The 19,255-nt window shown below is 36.3% G+C and overlaps 2 protein-coding genes across 5 annotated transcripts in view; one reads left to right on the top strand and one right to left on the bottom strand.

Annotated features, from left to right (window-relative positions):
• The window catches only part of LOC148735818 (uncharacterized), a 28,454-nt gene that overhangs the window by 415 nt on the left and 8,784 nt on the right, over positions 1-19,255 (bottom strand). The window contains exons 2-11 of one of the 4 annotated variants that reach the window (XM_088754910.1): positions 13,822-13,925; positions 8,557-8,667; positions 8,052-8,354; positions 6,399-6,519; positions 5,384-5,548; positions 3,119-3,180; positions 2,577-2,623; positions 2,062-2,165; positions 1,340-1,396; positions 1-668 (exon numbers count right to left, since the gene is read on the bottom strand). The exon at positions 1-668 is cut by the window's left edge and continues 415 nt beyond it. In XM_088754910.1, coding sequence (XP_088611036.1) covers positions 583-668; positions 1,340-1,396; positions 2,062-2,165; positions 2,577-2,623; positions 3,119-3,180; positions 5,384-5,548; positions 6,399-6,519; positions 8,052-8,354; positions 8,557-8,589 — 978 coding nt within the window. In that variant the 5' untranslated portion in view covers positions 8,590-8,667; positions 13,822-13,925 and the 3' untranslated portion in view covers positions 1-582. Of the gene's footprint in view, positions 669-1,339; positions 1,397-2,061; positions 2,180-2,576; positions 2,624-3,118; positions 3,181-5,383; positions 5,549-6,398; positions 6,520-8,051; positions 8,355-8,556; positions 8,668-13,821; positions 13,985-19,255 lie in introns of those variants that run through there. The other 3 variants (XM_088754911.1, XM_088754913.1, XM_088754912.1) reach the window with 3 other exon arrangements.
• On the top strand, positions 17,494-18,101 carry LOC148735820 (uncharacterized). Its single transcript, XM_088754920.1, has one exon. It carries the CDS (start codon positions 17,531-17,533, stop codon positions 17,990-17,992), a length of 462 nt encoding a protein of 153 aa, XP_088611046.1. The 5' UTR covers positions 17,494-17,530; the 3' UTR covers positions 17,993-18,101.

The raw sequence follows: 19,255 nt of genomic DNA, 5'->3' as shown, positions 1-19,255 counted from the left end.
GATAATGTACTGATGTATGTACCTTTCCGTGGAAACAGTCCGAATGGCAAAATATCTATTGAAAAACTTAGAATGTGACACATGGATTTCCCTTAAATTAACCGTGACATAAAATTGTGCATGGCGCCCAAGAATGAATGGTCGAGCCTCATTTTCTGCCTTACCATTTAACATTTTCCTGAAATCTAAACAATCTTAAAGCTTTGCCTTAAATGATAAAACCTTAATTGAATCTTACTTTGATAGAATTCAACTCTTAAGTCCATTAGAAATCATAATAAATATTGTTATCAATTATCATAAGTACATTTCTTTGCCTAATCCATACATGAACTAAAGGTTTATATGTATGAAGGCGAACTAAAGCACAAAACAGTAAAGAGAGTTGTTATTTACAAAGCTATCGATTTCTATTCATCCTGCGTCATGATAGACTAAGTTTTTTTTTCACTACGTTGCTGTTATCAATGTCATTCTATGCTAAAAGATATCAACTGCTCCGTTTCCCCTGATACATTTACGATTAAACAGTAACTTTTCGTATTGCATTTGGTTCATTTACGCGAATGACTGTTCCAATGTTTACTTCACGTACATCATTCCTGCATTGTTTTTGTATATTCCAAAGTTGCCACATGTGTGACCATACAGAGCACGTTTTCCGTTACCTGTTTGAGATAAAAATTATCGAGGGAGACGTGATATTTATGTGACCTGTTAGGAACCTGGGCTGTCTTTAATCTAATCCTTTTAACTATCAATTGTGAAATTAAGTTGTTAAACTATCGAACACCCATAAAAAGCAGTGATCGAGCTCCTCCTTGGAACTACCATTGATAAAAAAGGAAAAGGAAATTGAAAAAAAAGGGTCATCTCCTTCAGGGTAATGCCACGGACTAATCATTTCACTGTTTATCCATGTAGGGTGGGTAAGGATGCCAGAATTACAATTTAAACACTGCTTATCAGGCTTGAACAATTTTCATCCTTTTATCCTCCAAACCCCCTCCCCCCCCCTTCCCCCCATCCATCCTTGATTTCGTGATCAAAAACAAAAGAAAAAAAGTGAAAGAAAAGAGTAAGGAAATAAATAAGAGAGTTGATATCGCGCTGTTGCCTGAATCCATCTGAAGGAACTCGACCTGTGTGATATTCTAAGGGTAACGCTTAGTTTTGTTTTGTCAAAAGAAAGAAGTGAACAAATGTCCATAAGTCAGCTCATAATTAATAGAGGGTCCCCTCTATTAACTATGATCAGCTCTACAAAACATTTAGACGAATATTTGCATCTCATAACTTGACTGAGTTACCTAATAATACTGGAGATTTTATTACTCACCAATCTGGGATGAAGACCAGCGCTGGCCGCACTCTCCGTTATCAAGTCCATCAAACACTATAGTTATTGATGAATAAATTCGCACAGTAATTAAAACGATGTTCGTATACTGAGAAACAAAACTCATTGTAACTTGGTCGGTTGCAGTTTTTGGCGTTGTACTGATTGGCTTCTTGTATAAATGTCTCTGCTTTGATATTCTGTTGTGATTGCTCGACTTAAAATAGTTTAATTTAAATTTAAATACAAAGTTTAAACGGTAAATTGGCCACCGTTACGATTATAAAAGTTGACGTTTCGAGCGTTAGCCCTTCGTCGGAGCGAATAGAGGAATTGTGGGTTATGTGTGATTTTAACGGTAGAAAAAGGAGCTACGTGATTGGAGGGAAACGCAGCCCCAAACAGTTTCTTTAGAAACTATCAGCGTTTAAATAGTTTAGTTAAAATATACGTCATTTGTCTCTGCAAGTACCTCACGCTTGGATACTTTCGGGGATTACTTGGTCCGGGTCATCGTTTCTTGTTTCATAATGGAAGATAATGTTTTGCTTACACGCCGTGCTGCACCAGACGTTTAACGGTGCTCGATTTTGGCTCCGCCGTTATTATCATGCCGTATTACGATTGCGTCCCGCTTGTCTAACTAGTCGCCTTGAACAGGCTATTACATGCCCTGCAAATAAGAAAGGCGCTGAAAAAAGATTTCTTACGCGTTTACTTACCAAAGTGGCATGCTCCCCAAATGCAATATCCCACGTCAATCTTGGTGCATGTGTTAGTCTCCCAGTGATAGGGAAAAGAATGGGATATGATAATTCGTGGACAACTGTAATGAACAAACTATCTGTTTTTCAAAAGATGTAGTCAAGCACCAGCCTTATATCTACATTCATATGCAAATGTGGTCATCCAGCCTTTCATACTTTTGCACTAAGAAAGAGATTTACTTGTTTGTATCTAGGAAGTATCGTGAATTCGGGAAGGCTTTCGGGGACAAATTGATATGCAGAACGATTATCCATATCCCTGAGCCAATTGTTGTTCTAGCCCCGTGTTATATTGATTTCCACTCCATCTTTTCGAAGAAAAAGAGAGTTTTTGTTGTTTCAATAAGAAATTGTGATCCCTGTTTACTTGATACATGCGCTATCTTAAATTGATACTTGGTATTGCTGCTTAAAATGCAGAGACCAAGTGGAGCAAAAACGATTAATGGAAAAAAAAATAGTAAACTTACTTTCCCTGATGGCATGCTGAATTGAATTTGTTTGGCCCACTGGGTATCTTAAAAGAAAGAAAAAGGGACATTATCTTATGGTGTGGTCGTCATTAGCTCAATTAACTTTCTTGTCTTCTTAAATTAACTACAATTCATGTTCTTACTATTAATGAAATGATCTGGAACTAAGAAAAGGAGAAGGGATTGAAGGAGGGTGTTGATTCTATCTGAGTTGATTCTATCTTGCTTGTTTTTGTTTTTTGCAATATTCCAACTGATCTTATTCTTCTTTTGAAAATTTTGTGTTCAATTTATGGGTTAACGTATTGGTTTTAAATGAATTTTATCATCTTCCAGCTTCGGTACAGTTTTTATGAGGTCATCTTGTGCAAAATGATGTGTTGCATTTGACATCAAATAAAGAAAGAATTGTTTTCAAATACGCCTAACTAGCAAAATTATCAAGAAAAAAAAGAAGCAATCGATAATTGGTAAATAGATAAGTCCATGAGTTAAAAAGGAAGGATTAATCGTCAAATGAATGAGCGTCAGACATTTACCTGATAAAATACTGTATGCAGGAAAATGCCATCACTTTTTAACACATCAACCCTAAAGGTTCCTGGAAGGACATAGACATACATTTGACTGTAATGTAAAGAAGTGTTTGGTTGCCCATTTCAAGTTATGTAATCCTATACCCATATATTTCTAAGAAATCATCTTGATACATATATCTAAATATAACAGAAAAAGTTGTCTTATAGACTAGTTCAATCTTCAGATATACCACGCTTTGCAAACGCATCGAGCACTCTACCGCAAGGATAGACTAAAACCAAGAAATACATATATATTATCAAATCTAATTTGGTTGTATCAACTAAGTTGAAATTGTAAATGGCCACCGTAACGAGTGAAAAAGCTTACGTTTCGAGCGTTAGCCCTTCATCGGGGCGAATAGTCAGCCTTTTTACTCGTTACGGTGGCCAATTTACAATTTCGAACTTAGTTGATATAACAAAATTACCTTGTTACCCCCGCCGACCTAGCATCGACCGCAGCTTCTTTAGAAACTTTCAGCCTTTATATCATTAAATCTGTCTGATGAGTGCAAAAGCACGAAACTCAGAGTTACAGGGAATGTGTGTTTCATTTTAGTCAGTTTGAATTGTATATATATATATATATGCATTTAGTATAATTACTCAGGTGATTATAGAAATTCTCGCGCTCTAATTGGCCAAGAATGGCGTCATATTCCGTTATAATCACCTCTGGCGAGATGATTATAGTTTTTAAATGGCCGCCTCGCACTTTGTCGATGTGTCTGAAGAGGAAATTAATCTAATGAAAGAAAATGCCATTTTGAGGAATACCGAACACGCCCCAAAGTTTGGAATGACACTCTTCAAAGGTAAGGTGTGAAAATTGTGCCAAACGTAACAAAGAAACCATTTAAATTCCCGTGAAAATTTTGCCTATTTCGACATGCATGAAAAAATCAAAACAACTATATTAAATTTCCGCAACACTTTATTTAGTCAACAAAATGATTTCAACAAAAAACCGAATTTACCACTGACTTTGAGACAATGGAGGTCAACGAGATGAATAAATGATTGTCAATATTTTACGTCTCAGTCAGGAGGAAAGACGGGACTTTTTACAAGAAAATTAGTCTGTTGTCCGTTCGAGTGGCTCTCGCTCAGTTGTTCACTGACGCGTGACAATGACAAATAAAATTTAACATTCCATTGCTCATTTCTATAATCACCTGAGTAATTATACTAAAACAATTATTCGCCTAAGGCTCGTGAATATTGGTGAATATTCCCCTCGACTTCATCTCGGGGAATATTCACCAATATTCACTTCGCCTTCGGCTAATAATTGTTAATATGTATCGTCCAAATGTTATATATATATATATATAATATATATCTATATAGAATATCTATATATATGTCTATATAAAATTATATAGCGGTTATGAATTAATGACAGGAAGATCGTTTCACCGTTACTCTGAGTTTCACGCAGCTTGCGCTGCAATCGTCAGACGGTTTTTATTATCGATGGAAAACATACCGTGCTATAAAGTCAAATTACAGTTAAAACGCTCTGCAACCCGCATCGAGCACTTTTTCACAGCCACGACTTCTCCTAGTCTGTTTATAAAATTATATATATTTATATACATATATCATATATATATATATTGTCCACATGTTGTTACCAAAGCAAAAAGTGAATAAATAATCTCAGCTTGTAAAATAATAGTTGAATACAGAGCATTCATCTTCGCTTCACAACCATTTAGATCATAATACTTAACCATTTTTTCAGAAATAAAAACCTTTGTACGCTTTATTGTTAACCTATTATTTGTTTTACACAACGAAATCAAAAAAAGTAATAAAAATGTTTTAAAAATGTAAAATTTTTACAATCTCCAAATACGAAGAAACCTGGAGACACTATCATTTACAGCCGGCTTTCAGGTATCAGATCGCAGACATTACCAATTGTTTCGGCCTGTTTCACTAATCACTTTGTTACTGGCCACGGTCTAGCTTAAACGTGTTTCTCGTAACGCCGGCCGGGGTTATGAATAGCAGAAAACTGAGTTCTTACAACCTAGGATCGACGAATGCAATATTGAGTGAAGGAGGGGGGTCTTGGCATACATGTCTACAAATATACCGCATAAAGCAAAAGAAATATTCAAACACAGTATGTCAACTAGAGTGTAGTGGATCGACTCTATGTTATACTAGTATATAATTTTATCATTATTGTAATCTTGTCTTTTCCATATTTACCTTCTGTCGTTGCTAGCTCATGTATGTCGTTGTCGCTCAGTTTTCGTCCTCGGTCCTGGTCAGTAAAGGGAACACACAGCGAGAGGTTGAGACAATTGTTTGCTGCGCTTCGAAGGTGATCGTTATTCTTTGAGCTGATACTCACAACTAAGGACCATCCACCACCTGGTGAATGACGAAATGAAGTAAAATTAGTTTTTATGTGGCCACTTGTCATTTATAATGTAACTTATGTCATCAAATTAGTCTTTTTGTTGTCTATGTTTGATAAGTACAAACGTCAGCCAGTAAAATTATGGCAAGTATACAAACAGAATGCGCACTGGGTGACGAACTCTCCGAGAAAATTAACAGGAAATTTTACGATCTTATTCTTAAGAAATTTGAAGTAGTTATCCTTGCTGATAACATCTCTTGTAGCAAGAAAAGAGAAAAAAAGAAAAAACCCAAATAAAAGAAATGTACATATGAGAAACAACCAAACTTTAATGTCCACTTTTGCTCTTCCAAACGATTTCGGGGTTCAAAGCAAAACAATTCTTTATAAATTTAACTCATTTAATTTAACGAAATAACAAGCTACACTAGTGAGACAAAACAACATGGCGGATTACTTCTTGTGGTCAGACTAGTTCTCAGTCCTTCAAAACAACTTTTACTTGCTTTTCTTTTTATTTCCCGGGACGGTTTCCTATGGACCTTGACAAAATATAGCAGACCAATTTATTCCAGGTAAAGCCTATACTTTTCTGGCATGGACTATTCAAATTTGCTCTTCAACATCCAAGTTCATCAGATACGTGGTATTGAAAAGGTGCTAAGAGGCTATCTATCTACTGGAATGCGCGATGATTCAACCTCGCTGCATTTCCCTTACTGAATTACAAGTACAGCAACACTGCCACTAAGAAAAGCATAGTAACAGAACGTATAGTCTTTCTTTCTCACTAGAGGCAGAATTTAAGTGTTTTCATTACAGTTTACTCTGCTTTTGATTTCATCATTTTATACATACCATGTTTTTTCATATCACAGTAGACTTGTACGTTTCTATTCCCAATATTTATCCAATAGTAGCCGCTTTCCGCTTGGGGCCACTTATTTAGAATTTCCGAGCAAGATTTGAACTCATCATCCTGTAGATTATAGATTATAGATTTTTATAGGGCAAACAGCTTCAGCTACTCAATCATTTATGTATTCATGCATGTATTCATCTGTTTTTATTTATTTCTTTAAGGTTACTTTTTTACTCTCTGGATCGCGCCGTTTTTGACATGCAACCATCCAGGCAATACGATTGGTCAATAACACAAATGCATCTTATAAAACAAAAGACGTTATTGTCGGCTATTTGGGTCTGGATGTATTCACTCGTGGGTCGTCAAGATCGTGAAGCAATGAACCCTAAAACGAAAAGTGTATTTTTTTTTTTCGCAAAGTTTGGGGTAGGAGGGTTGGGGTAGGAGACGTTAATTTCCACACACGAGATTACTGTGTGATGGATGTCCTCCCCTGGGGTGTAATGGTGGGTTTGTTGTGAAGGCCGTAAGTTAGATAACTCATTGGGTTAATTAGGTCACCTTAATTTAATTTAATTTAATTTAGTCCATTTTCACTGCATTAAGTTTTGCAGTGGGGAAGGACTAGAAAGGAACATAGGAACCATTCGTGCTAGTCCACCCTCCCACCCATCCCACCCCAGGGGAGGACATCCATCACACAGTAATCTCGTGTGTGGGAAATTAACGTCTCCTACCCAAACCCTGCAGGAGACGGGACCTCCATTTATTCGTCCCTATCCGAGAAGACTAGAATATCTAACCATTTCTTGATGTTATAGAAAGGCAGCAAATTCTTCTCAATTATTTTAAGACCCTGAGTGTTGGTCCGGCCGGGGCTTGAACCCTCGACCTCCCGCACAACAGTCCAGCGCTCTATCCATTGAGCTAACCTTCGTTAAATAAAGAATATTGTATTGTATTGTACCAGAAATCGGGGACATTTCGAGCCCTTTAAGAAATGTCAGCGGTATATCGTATTACAGACAATTCATTATGGCGGCGGGGGAAGTGAAGTGAACACGTAACTTTCTATTTTTGTAAAACCCCACGAGAGAAAGGCCTGGTACCTTTCTATCCCAGAAAGCCAAAGAAGACGTTAAAACAAGGAAAATGGCGGCCAAATTGTGCAGTTACTGGGACTTGTATCTTTCGTGTTCTTCCTTCCTAAATTTGGGGTAATCAAAAATGGCGCATTTGGCTTTTGAGCTCTGTGAAAATACGAAGAGCTTCCCGGAAAGAATTGTAACACCTAGTCGAAGCAGATTTTAAGAATTTGTATGGGAAAATGGAGTCAGAATTATGAGCTTACTGGTATACCTTGGGAAAAGGTAGGCTTGAATTTGAGTATTTCTTTTTCGTAGCGATGGAGGCTTTAATTGATGTAGGCTGCATTTCCAAGTACGCAGCGAAATAATATCCCTTTCTTAGACAGCTATTTTGAAAAAACAATCTTTTCCCATAAATTTTCTTATACTGTTTCGGCGCCATTTTGCTCGTAACACGAGAACCGTCTCCACCATATTGTCCCAAATTTCTGGCAATGGCTGAGCCAGAGAAGAAATTTAATTTTTCTTTTATTTCTGTAGAATTCGTTAGTGCCATACCTTGTTCATATAAACTGAACCTTCCTTTGGACCAAAATCTTTTGGGTGAGTATGTTTGTTTGCATCATTCAAATCACATGCCTTGTCTTTTAAATGGAAGTTTAAACTCTTGCATCGAGACTCGCTCGAACAGATCATCACACACTCAGTAATACTGGAAGTTTTTCGAGTTGAAACAACGTGACGAGAAAGGTGATGACCATACTCCGAATCTGTGGAGCGACGGCACTGCGCAATGGCTTGGCTTAGCTGTGCATAGAATATGACGATGAACAGGACAACAGAACACAGTCGCATGATTTTCTGATGGAATGAGAAAAACACAGATATTTAATTGAAATAAACTAAATTCTAAAGGCGTGCATTATGATTTATCATTTATTAGCAAAACGCGACTGTGAATAATAGGAAGATTTTGAGGAATACTCTCTGGCTGGTGAAGCGAAACTTAGCGAACCATGACCATTGGAAACTTCTCAAATTGATATAGCTCCTCAAAGTGTACCTTCCATATGTGAGACAATTTTATATCCTCCATAGGAGCTTGCAAAATTCGAGTACCGACCGCTAGCAGGACTCAACAACGACTTGTGTAATCTAGCTATAGAGGTCCTTTCTGAAAGAGAAGGTAAAATTAACGATATTGCTTTAACGTGCCAATTATTAAATCAAACTACACAAAGAACGTCTGTTTCTAAATGGTGGAAGGTCCAACATATGTCATACAAAAGATATCATTAAAAATCAATAATGTCATTAGCAACACGAAATTGCACAACTCTCTGAATTTTTATATTTTCAACCCTAGCATGAAAACTCTACGGGCTCGTGCAATTTTGTTAGTCTTTGAAAAAATTTACTCGTGCTTATTTATTCCAAATTGCTCTCGAAATCATGTGATTACCTATACAAATTTTAAATTCTTGTCGAATAGAATTTCCGTTAAAGCTAATAGAGTGAATTTAAGGTGGTAGCGTGACAGTGGCTTGCTATAAAAGCAATGAAGAGTTTGAAAAGTTTAATTCTAAGAAAAACAAGTCCGTAATTTAGCCATTTCCAATTCAGATGTCTAATTTTAATCATTAAAATAACTGTCAGAGATCCATTATCTTCAACGGAAAACACCAGAAAAAACACAAACAATTCTTGATGGAAAAAGAAAAGAACAAACTAATGATTAGCCTTGTGTCCTTCTTCCCGCGACAACGCAATTTTCCAAAAGTGTGTTGGTTACTGTTTCGGTTTGTTTCGTAGTTTTTATTTTCATTTAATTTTTTTAAAGGAAATCTCAACTGGCTAGCGGTATATCGCGATGATATCGAGTGCCTCATTGAATTATCTACATTTGTCGTGTATTTTCTGCGCATCCTCAATTATTCATTTAGTTAATTAAATCTATCTTATGTCATTTTGCCCGCCCAGCATAAGAAATTCGTCTTGATCTTTATCATTACTCAAAGAAAGTGAACAAAAGTTTTTAGATAAGGTTTATTGTGTTAGTTTCTGAGCAAAATTTAATGATACAAGAAAGAAAAATATTTGCTTGCAAATAGGAATTCTATGCCCTTCCTCCTGTGGATTTGTTTTTGAATATGCGGGCGGTTCCTTATGATTGCGTGACAGCATTGTGGTATCTACCAAGGGGTTATGGGGATGAGCTAAATGAACCCCCCCCCCACCCCTTATGGAGCTTAAGGTTTGCCAGAGCATTCACGCACTATTGCGCCAGTCATTCATTGTCTCGCCGGGTGAAAGGTGTAGTTTTTTCCCTCCCCACCCTCCCATGTTGCTTCGGTAGAATTTCTTCGTTTGTTAACTTTAATTTGTTTTTTTTTTTGAGTGCCCTCACCTTTACTGGGCTACGAAATTAATTAGTTGTACCTTTTATGAGCCTTTTGCTCATAGCCATTCAAATCCACCTTTGTGTTTTCTCAAATTTCTGTGTCAGCCCAGTAAACGAGTTTCAGGACATGCAGCTCTGGCAAACACATTTAATTCCTCAAGGGGGAGGAAATAAAAAATAGAACTTGGGATGGGTGCAGCTGGAATGAAACACTTAAGCTTAAATATTTGTTTTGCAGCAATGCTAATATATGATCTTAGAAGTGAAAGATGAAACATATTCAAAGGAACAGGTACAAGAAGTTCCAAAATGTTTTCAACTAAACACGTAAGCCAACGTGCTTTGGATTTTTCCAAATCATCCCGAGGCAATGAACTGCGTCTGTTATTGCTATCGAGGAAGTGAAGTTGATTAAATTTGTTGAACTTTGCAGGTATTTTTCACTAGGGTAATGGATTGGTAGACTGCAGATATATTAGGCTCCTGTACCACTTTTCGTTATGTTCAATTTATCGATAAAGACTTGAAGCAGGTACAAGCAAGGAAGTTTAAAAATTTTGCTCTTTGAAGATGAGGTTTTTTCTTTTTAAAGGTAGCGTTTCACACCTTTTATTTTAACAGAAAATCGGGTTTTTTTGGGAACAGATCCATTATTTATGAGTTTGGTGTCCACCATCTTTCTCTAAAATTACCATACTTAAAACACTCCTCGTACAAAAGATCAGTGAGCCCAGACGAGGATTTATAATTTGTGAAATAAATAACGAAGTAGTTAATTTTTTTATTCCTGATACCCTCAAGAGTAGCCATTATAAATTTTGTCTGAGTTCGTCAATGCAACCACACGATGCTTAGGAATACTTTTTGAAGTAATAAAAATTTCAAAAAGTAAGACGATGTCGTATTCAACAATAAAATCATCTTTTTATCTGGCAAAGGAAGCCGAATTTGTCAATCATGATCACACAGTCAAGAGCTCTTAAATTTCATCACTAGCGAAAATTAGTGTTGACCCACAAATGAATTTTAACTTTTGTTTTGCCGTGAGTTGATTTTGTTTTGCTGCGAGTTATTTTATCTTGCCGCGAGTTATTGCATTTTGCTGCGAGTTATTTTATCTTGCCGTGAGTTATTTTATTTTGCCGTGAGTTGGATTTTTTTTTTGCCTTGAGTTCATCATAGTTTGCCACTAGTTATTTTATTTTGCCGCTAGTTGTTTTATTTTGCCGCTAGTTATTTTATTTTGCCATGAGTTGGATTTGTTTTGCGTTAAGTTCGTCATATTTTTCCGTGAGTTATTTTATTTTGCCGCTAGTTATTTTATTTTGCCGTGAGTTTATTTGTTTTTCCTTGAGTTATTTTGTAATGTTGCATGACGTTTTGCTTTGAGTAAATTGATTTTAATTTGACTTGCACTTATGAGCCACCGCATAGAATTCGCTTGTGAAGGAATGAATTTTCCCTCCGAACGTCAGTTTCAGTGCCATTGGCGGAAAACGAAAAACGCCTTGACTTGACATGCAATCCGCTTTCCAAATTAATTTTCACTTCCCTACGCAATTGAAAATCGGTCGGAACTAAGGTACACGCATTTATTAACTTTTCCCTCCACCTTAGCAGATTATATTAGTCATTTAAGCCATTATATTCGTTTTTGTGCTACTAACAAAAGAGCCCAATCTCCTTTAACAAAGAAAATTATGACCATAAATGGTGCGTTTTTGAGCCCTATTGCTAGACCGGAATCTAACCCCAAGTTTAATATGGAATAAAAATTGAATGAAATGAAAATTGTCAGGTCTGTTTCATTACAAGTTTCATGAGAAGAATCCAAATACGTTTATAATGAATTTAGTTTAAGAACAGTGAAGTGTTTCTGGCAAGTCAGTTTAACCATGGCGACAATATGAAGATATTAAAAATGTTCTCATACGTTAGAATAACAAGAGTTTGGAAAAATAAATCAACTTGTCCTTAATATTCTAAATTGATGATAGTTTTAAGTCAGCGGTACATGTAAATATTAACATGGAGAGTCAGGTGCATTATCTAATTAAATTTGCCTATCGCGTCGATTGCAATCCGTTAATCTCAGGGTTTGTAGATCTTAGATGTCCTCTTTAAACTCGCTACCACCTTCTCATATTAAGACAAAAAATTTATAATTATCAATCGACATAAAAAATTATAGAGAGCCCCTCTACCAGAAAATGACAATTATTTTATCGCCAACTATCTTATTGAGTGTGAATAAGTAGAAAATTTAAAGTAATACTCGCAGGTTTGCGCAGCCAAAACTCAACGACCCAGCGACATTTGGTAACTTTTTGAAACAATAAAGTTCCTCTCGGTCTACCTACCGTAAGCGAGGCACTTTTTAGATCTTCTACAGGAGTTTTATTCGAGCACACACCTCAAGGAGGACTTAACAATGGTTAGTGTAATCCAGCTACAGAGGACATAGTATTAGAAAGAAGACAATTTGGAATTTACTGCTTCGAAATGAAGAGTGAAACAACTTTGCACTGAATTTCTCAATTAACTGAGTCCAATAAGGCAAAAAACCTCAGTATCCTCTGTCTGGTAGACTTCTTGACAGCTGTCAAACAAACTATGTCATTGAAAACTGGAAATATCATTAACCACGTGATTTCGCATGACTCTTTGAATTTGTATTTTCAACCTCGATCAGTGGACATAAAAAAAAATATAAAAATAAAGATTCTTAGAACAGAAATAAAAAAAGGGAAGAATGATATAAAAAAACTAATTTATAAGCCTCCGTATTTATTGATAGAATAAAAGGCAAAAAAAAAGAAGAGTTGCTCGCTAATATGGATGAAATTTAAGACCAACGCAACAAAACACATGGTTCATTTCGACTCATTTTTGCTGATTACTCATCATTATAAGATCAGGATCGCGAACCGTTGTTAAGGACAGGTTATGTGTTTAAAAGGCTGATAAACATTCAAATAATTTGCATAAAGTGAAGTTTTCCATGAAATCGTTGACTTTTTCGTGCTTGACCCAAACATACATTTTTCTCAAAAACTGCTCTGAAAGGCAAAGACTTCTCGAGGTTGCTGTGTCCGCAGAAAGTTGCCTTAAACGCCAAAAGTTGCTAAAAAGCTGCCGAGCACAATTGGGACAGGCCTCTATGTAAACATTAAAAAAAAAAAAAACATTATAGAAATAACCAAACAGCGACAAACTGTGTATCATGTGGAAAATCATTGCCGAAAGAGAGAGAGTTAAAGGTCAATATGGTTAGGTTTTCTCCTAAAGAAATGGAGAGTTTGAAAAGTTTAATTGTAAGAAAAACAAGTCGGTTATTTAACCATTCGCAGCGCAGGTGAATAATTGATAAAAGTAAGAGATCCATTGCCGTGTGCGGAAAACAACAGAAAATAGACAAACAAAGCATGTAGATTAAGAAAAGTACACAAATAAAGCGAGATTATCATTGTACCAAGATAATAAACTGCTCCTGATTATGAAACAAGGTAGAGAGTTGCTTTGATTTAATTTGCAGGAACCTGCAAGTAATTGATTTGATGACTCCTGATCGCATGAAATTCAGTTGGTCAGATGATAGATTAGTAAATTGCGTTTTTTTGGTATGAATATGAGATCGCAATGGCACTGCCCACTGACTTGGCTTAGCTGTACATGCCATATGACGATGAACAGGACAAAATAACACAGCAGCATGGTTTTCTAATGAAATAACGAGGTAACCAATATTTGATTGAAATAAACTCAATGCTAAAGGCTTAGATTGTGATTTATCATTTTATTGCCAAAACGCGGGTAACAATACAATGAAGATTGTAAGGAATACTCGCTGGCTGGTGCAGCCAAACTCAGCGCACCATGACCGTTGGAAACTTCTCACAATAATATAGATCATGAGAGTGTACCTACCGTATGTGAGGCACCTTTCAGATCCTTCGCAAGAGCTTGCGAAATTCGAGTACAGACGGCGAATAGGACTAAACAACGTTTTGTGTAATCCGGCTAAAGAGGTCCTATATAGCAAGATAAAAAATACGGAAGTTACTGCTTCGAAAGAGAAGCTAAAACTAAAGATATCGCTATTGGAATCTCAATAAACTAGATACAATATGACAGCGGGTGGTCGGCCCAACATCTGTCATACAAAAGATATCATTAAAAATTAACAATTTTGTGAACCACGAGATATCGTTCAACTGTAAATTAACGATTTTGCTCTTAACGTCTTGATAAACTAAATTCAACAAAACAAAGAACGTCTACATCTAAATAGTGGAGCGCCCAACGTCTGTCTTACAGAGGATGTGATTAAAAATTAACAATGTCACAATTCTCTGAATTTGTGTTTTCAACCCTAGCCAGTAAACATGAAATCTAAAACCAAGAAGAAACAAAAGAAAAATTAAACATGAAAGATATATATGAGTATTTGATGAAATTCCTATTTAAAAAAGATAACAAACCGAAAAAAATAGATTTACCAATTGGTAAACAGTTAAAATAAATACAAATTAATCGAATGAAGCCTTATACTGCTCTAAAAAGTAAAATTTTTCATAAATCCGAGCTTTCGCCGAACAACGGCATCATCAGGGATAAGAAATTATTCTGGGAGCGCTATATATATATATTTATATGTGTGTGTAAAAAGAGTGTGTGGTGAAGTGTGTGAAAGACTTGACTGTGTGTAAAAGCTATTGAAATAAACTGTGAATGGAACATAATAAAGGCTCTAATGATGGACCGTATAAACAAAGGGAGTAAAAGATAATTAACGTTCCCGGAATATTTTCTTATCCCTGATGATGCCGTTGATCGGTGAAAGCTCGGATTTATGAAACATTTTATTTTTTACAGCAGTGTAGGGCTCCATTCGATTAATTTGTATATATTGCAGCAATACTGCTAAAAGATAACATGAACAGATTATTTAAAATTAACATATTAGAAAAAATCGAAATAGCAACCCGGTTTCTGTCAAATCGAATATTCTTGTCGAACAGAATTGCCGTCCAGATAAGTAGAGTGAGTTTAAGGTCGCAGCGGGACAGTGGCTATGGCTTCCTATTGAAGCAACGAAGAGTTTGAAAAGTTTAATTCTAAGAAAAAAACAAGTTGGTAGTTTAACCATTCCAAACTAAGGTGACTAAAACATCAGAAAATAGACAGAAGATAGACAGATAGACATAAAATAGAGAAACAGAACCCAGATTTTCTAAAAGTGTATCGGTTACTGTTTCGGTGTGCTTGCTTGTTTTTATTTTAATTTAATATTTTTAAGGAAATCTAAGCTGGCTACCGCTATTGGAGTCACTCCGTATATCGTGATGATATGGAGTGCTTTATTGAACAATGTATAGTTTTCGCGAGTTTTCTTCTCGTCCTTAATTATTTGTCTAGATAATTAAATTTTATCTTATCTTATGTTACTCTCCCAGACTGAAAAACATCTTTATCCTAAGGTTTTCAGATAGAGTTTAACGCGAAACTTTATATTCAATGCTATCATATCATCTTAGAATAGACAAAATTAAACATATTCAAAGGAATAGGTACGAATTTTTGGAAAACAAGAAGCCTAAAAAATGTTTTAAACTAAACACACAGTGCTTTCTGAATTTTTTCCCAAAACAATGAACTGCTTTTGTTATTGAAACTAGCGAGGAAGTGGCGTTGATTAAATTTGCTGAAACTTGCAGGTAATTTGATGATGCTGATACTCTGTTGGTGGGGTGATGTATTGGTAGATTGTAAGTATATTGGGCTCACGGACCACTTTTTGATATGTTGAATTTATTGATAAAGATTTGAAGCCGGCTTCAGCAAGGAAGTAGAACAGGTTTGCACTTTGACGCTGAAGTTTTCTTTATTTTTCAAATTAACTAGCATTTTACAACTTTTTACTTTAATATTACATCGGAATTTTTTTGGAATTGATCCAGTATTTATCAGCCAGGTGTAGGACATGTTTCTTTAAAATTGCCATGCTTAAAACATTCCTTGAAACTTTGTACAAAAGATCAGTGAGCTCAGACTAGGGTTTATAATATGTCAAATAAAACAGCGAAGCAGTTCATTTTTTATTCCTAGAGAATAACTACTCCTCAAGAGTAGCCATTGTAACTTTTTTTGAGTTCGCTAATGCAACTACACAATGTTTGAGAATACTCTTTAAAGTAATAAATGATTAAAAACAGAAGTGAAACTCGTATTCGACAATAAAACCATCCCTTTATTTGGCTAACGAAGCCGAATCTGTACATCATAATCACACTGTCAAGAGCTCTTAGAATTTCATTATCTTATGCGAAAATTGAATATTACCTCAAGTAGCTGAAGTTCCCAGGATTTACCTCCATAAATATGCTAATATCTTTATGATGCCTAATGGGCAAATTCAATCTAGCAATTAAAAGAATTTGTTTAAGAATGAATGTTTCTGTCCTTAACTTGAAATCTGAACAGGTTTTGGACTAACCTCGCTTTCACGGTTATTCCTTTATATCGGAGTTGTTTTCTAGGCTGGTTTACTAGATTTTTGTTTTCATGTTTATTGGGTAGGGCGGAAAGTATACAAACTCAAATAGTCATGGGATATCACGTTTTTAATGACATTGCTAATTTTTAATGACTTCTTTTGTATGCCAACTCTTAGGCCATCTACCATTTAGATAGAGAGGTTCTTTGCCTTGTCAGATTAAGCTAATTGAGAAGTTGAGAGCAAAATTGCTTCCAATCTTCTTTCGAAGCATTAACTTCCGTTTTGTTTTGTTGTTGTAAAGGCCTCCATCGCTTGATTACTTAAACCGTTGTTGAGTCCCCCTGGCAGCCTGTACTCGAATCTGGCAAAGCTCTGTAGCGGATCTAAAAAGGGACAAATGCCAAAGGTAGGTACACTGTAAAAGGGCCTAGCCAAAGGTAGGTACACTGTAAGGAACTTTATTATTTGAATAGTTTCCAACGGTCGTAGGTCGCTGAGTTTCGTTAAGCCAACCAGAGAACATTCCTAAGATCTTTAAGTGTTCACACTTGCGTTTTGGCAATAAAATAATACTTACATTTTATATTGGAAAATTTCACTCATTGATTTATCTATGGATGACTGTCGATTAACGGTCACATAGTTTTTATCTTAAAGTGATATGTTAGTGACAAGTTTGCAAAAGAGCATTTGTACTGGACCAGTCTAAAAGTTTTAGACTTACTGATGATAACAGCCTTGAGAGGTAAAATTTAAGTGTCAAAAGGTTATCTAAGTTTTGGGGCGATATAAACCTGTCTGAAGTCTAATCCAAATGGAAAATCTTTCTTAGTCAGAGTTTGCAGACTATGGAATAAATTATCTTTAGAATTAAGACGTAAAGATTCTCTTCCTGCATTTAAGAAGAGGGGCACAGATATCAAGCAACAACTAAACTGAGATATCAACTTTAATAATGATAGAACTGAAAGGGAGAGACAAGACGATTACTTTCTGATATCATCTGATACTGTAACAACTGATAAAGCATTATCTTTTATAACTTTTATATATATTTTTTCCTTTATGGTACAAGAGCTTGGCCCTCGGACGGCTTACTCTGGTGACGATGCGGTGTACAAGTATATCAGAAAGCTAATGGCCCTTCGATTCCTTCCGTTTAGAGAGATCCTGCCGATGTTCGTCCGCATCGAGGCCCAGGCCCAAACAGAGCAGCTGAAGAGTCTCGTTGACTACGTCAGGCGACAGTGGATTGAAAGCCAGGTGTTTACTCCAAGAAACTTGTGCGTCTACAAACAGCCGATCCGGACCAATAATGATCTTGAAGGTTGGCATAACGCACTCAATCGCCGAGCGGGGGGACAATGCGGCTTGCCGATGTATTTATTAATCGAGTTGCTTGATAGGGAGGCAAAACTTACAGCCGTGGCAATCAGGCTTGTATCAGGCAATAAACTTAAAAGAATTCAACGTAGTGTAACTAGGAATATCCCGGCTAAGCTATTTGCAAGATGGAAAAAGTACGAGAACAACGAAAAGACTGCCGCCCAACTACTCAAGACTTGTTCTCGGCTTAACAGACCAGCTCGTGCGAACTAAAACTTCTCTGTAAATATGATAAATTGGTTTCAGATAAGTATTTCATAGGTTTTTTGTGCTTGTAAATATTTGATACTATATATTGTAATAAAATTGCTGTTGTTATTTAGCTGACGTTCCATTTTATTTATTACTCGATTATAAGGCTGGAAAAGTTGAAGTTAGAATGTTAATTTACATCGAAATACATTAATGAATTGGTGCGGTTGTTGCAACAACTGTCAAAACGTGCAAATTGATCTGAAGTCAGTCAAGTGAAACTGGCAGTGACTCAAGGATCAGGATTGCATTCTAAACATCAATAAGCAACTTTTTTTTCGTTAGTCTTGGATATCTGACGTTGGCGAATTGACCAGTAGGACGTTGGCGAATCGACATAGGACGTTGGCGAATCAACCTAACACGTTGGCGAACAAGACGTTGGCGAAACAACTCGTTGGCGAAACGACCGCAATTCGTAGCCCGTACGGTAGAGAGTAATCGAACGTGTAAAATATTCATATTTGGGAATATTTAGTGTTTTAAGTGGCCATATTTTGTTCCCCATACTATTCCTTATAACGCATTCAAATTCTCAACGGTTGCTCGCGTAATTAACACCTCGTCACACAGCGCGTGACACTTTCATGAAATAATCCCTCGCTTTTGCTCAAGACGTGAGCTTGGGACGCCTGTGGTATGACATTGACAAATTGTATGGAGGGAACATAATGATAATCTTAAATACATCTCCAACAATGGAATAACACGGGTCGCTGAGAGTGACCTGCAAATATTTAGCATGACAGGTTATGAGATTTGCACTTCTACTGAAAAATACGTTTCCGCATACCTTCAGATGGTCAGTTTTCTTCAAATTTAGATTTTTGGTCGAGTTTTAATGGTCAAAGAGTAATGTCTAATTTCTGAAAAAAGTTTTTGAAAAAGGTGATGTTGGCAAAGAAATGGAGGTTTTACTCCAGAGAAGAAAGAGGTTCTCTAAGAGTTTGGGAACTTGACAGCGGTAACAGGGATATGTTCAAAGCGACGGGGGGGGGGGGGGGTGTCCGGGTCGGACACTTATAGCGGCGTCGATGTCGAATAACAACAGTACAGCTCATTAACCCAACGAATTTAATGACGGCGAAGAATTCCAATGTTTACAAAACCATCCGGTCGCCCATTCATCATAAATTACGAGGCTCAGGGAGCCATAAAAACCACATGATGAAAGGCGGTAAACGAAAGAAAAGAAAACAGTTTTTACGTACCTAAATCATTCAC

Source organism: Stylophora pistillata, chromosome 3 (assembly GCF_964205215.1).
Source record: "Stylophora pistillata chromosome 3, jaStyPist1.2, whole genome shotgun sequence".
In the NCBI taxonomy this organism is placed as follows: Eukaryota; Metazoa; Cnidaria; class Anthozoa; order Scleractinia; family Pocilloporidae; genus Stylophora; species Stylophora pistillata.
The sequence above is the reverse complement of the archived record's forward strand: the minus strand, read 5'-3'. Positions and strand labels throughout refer to the sequence as shown.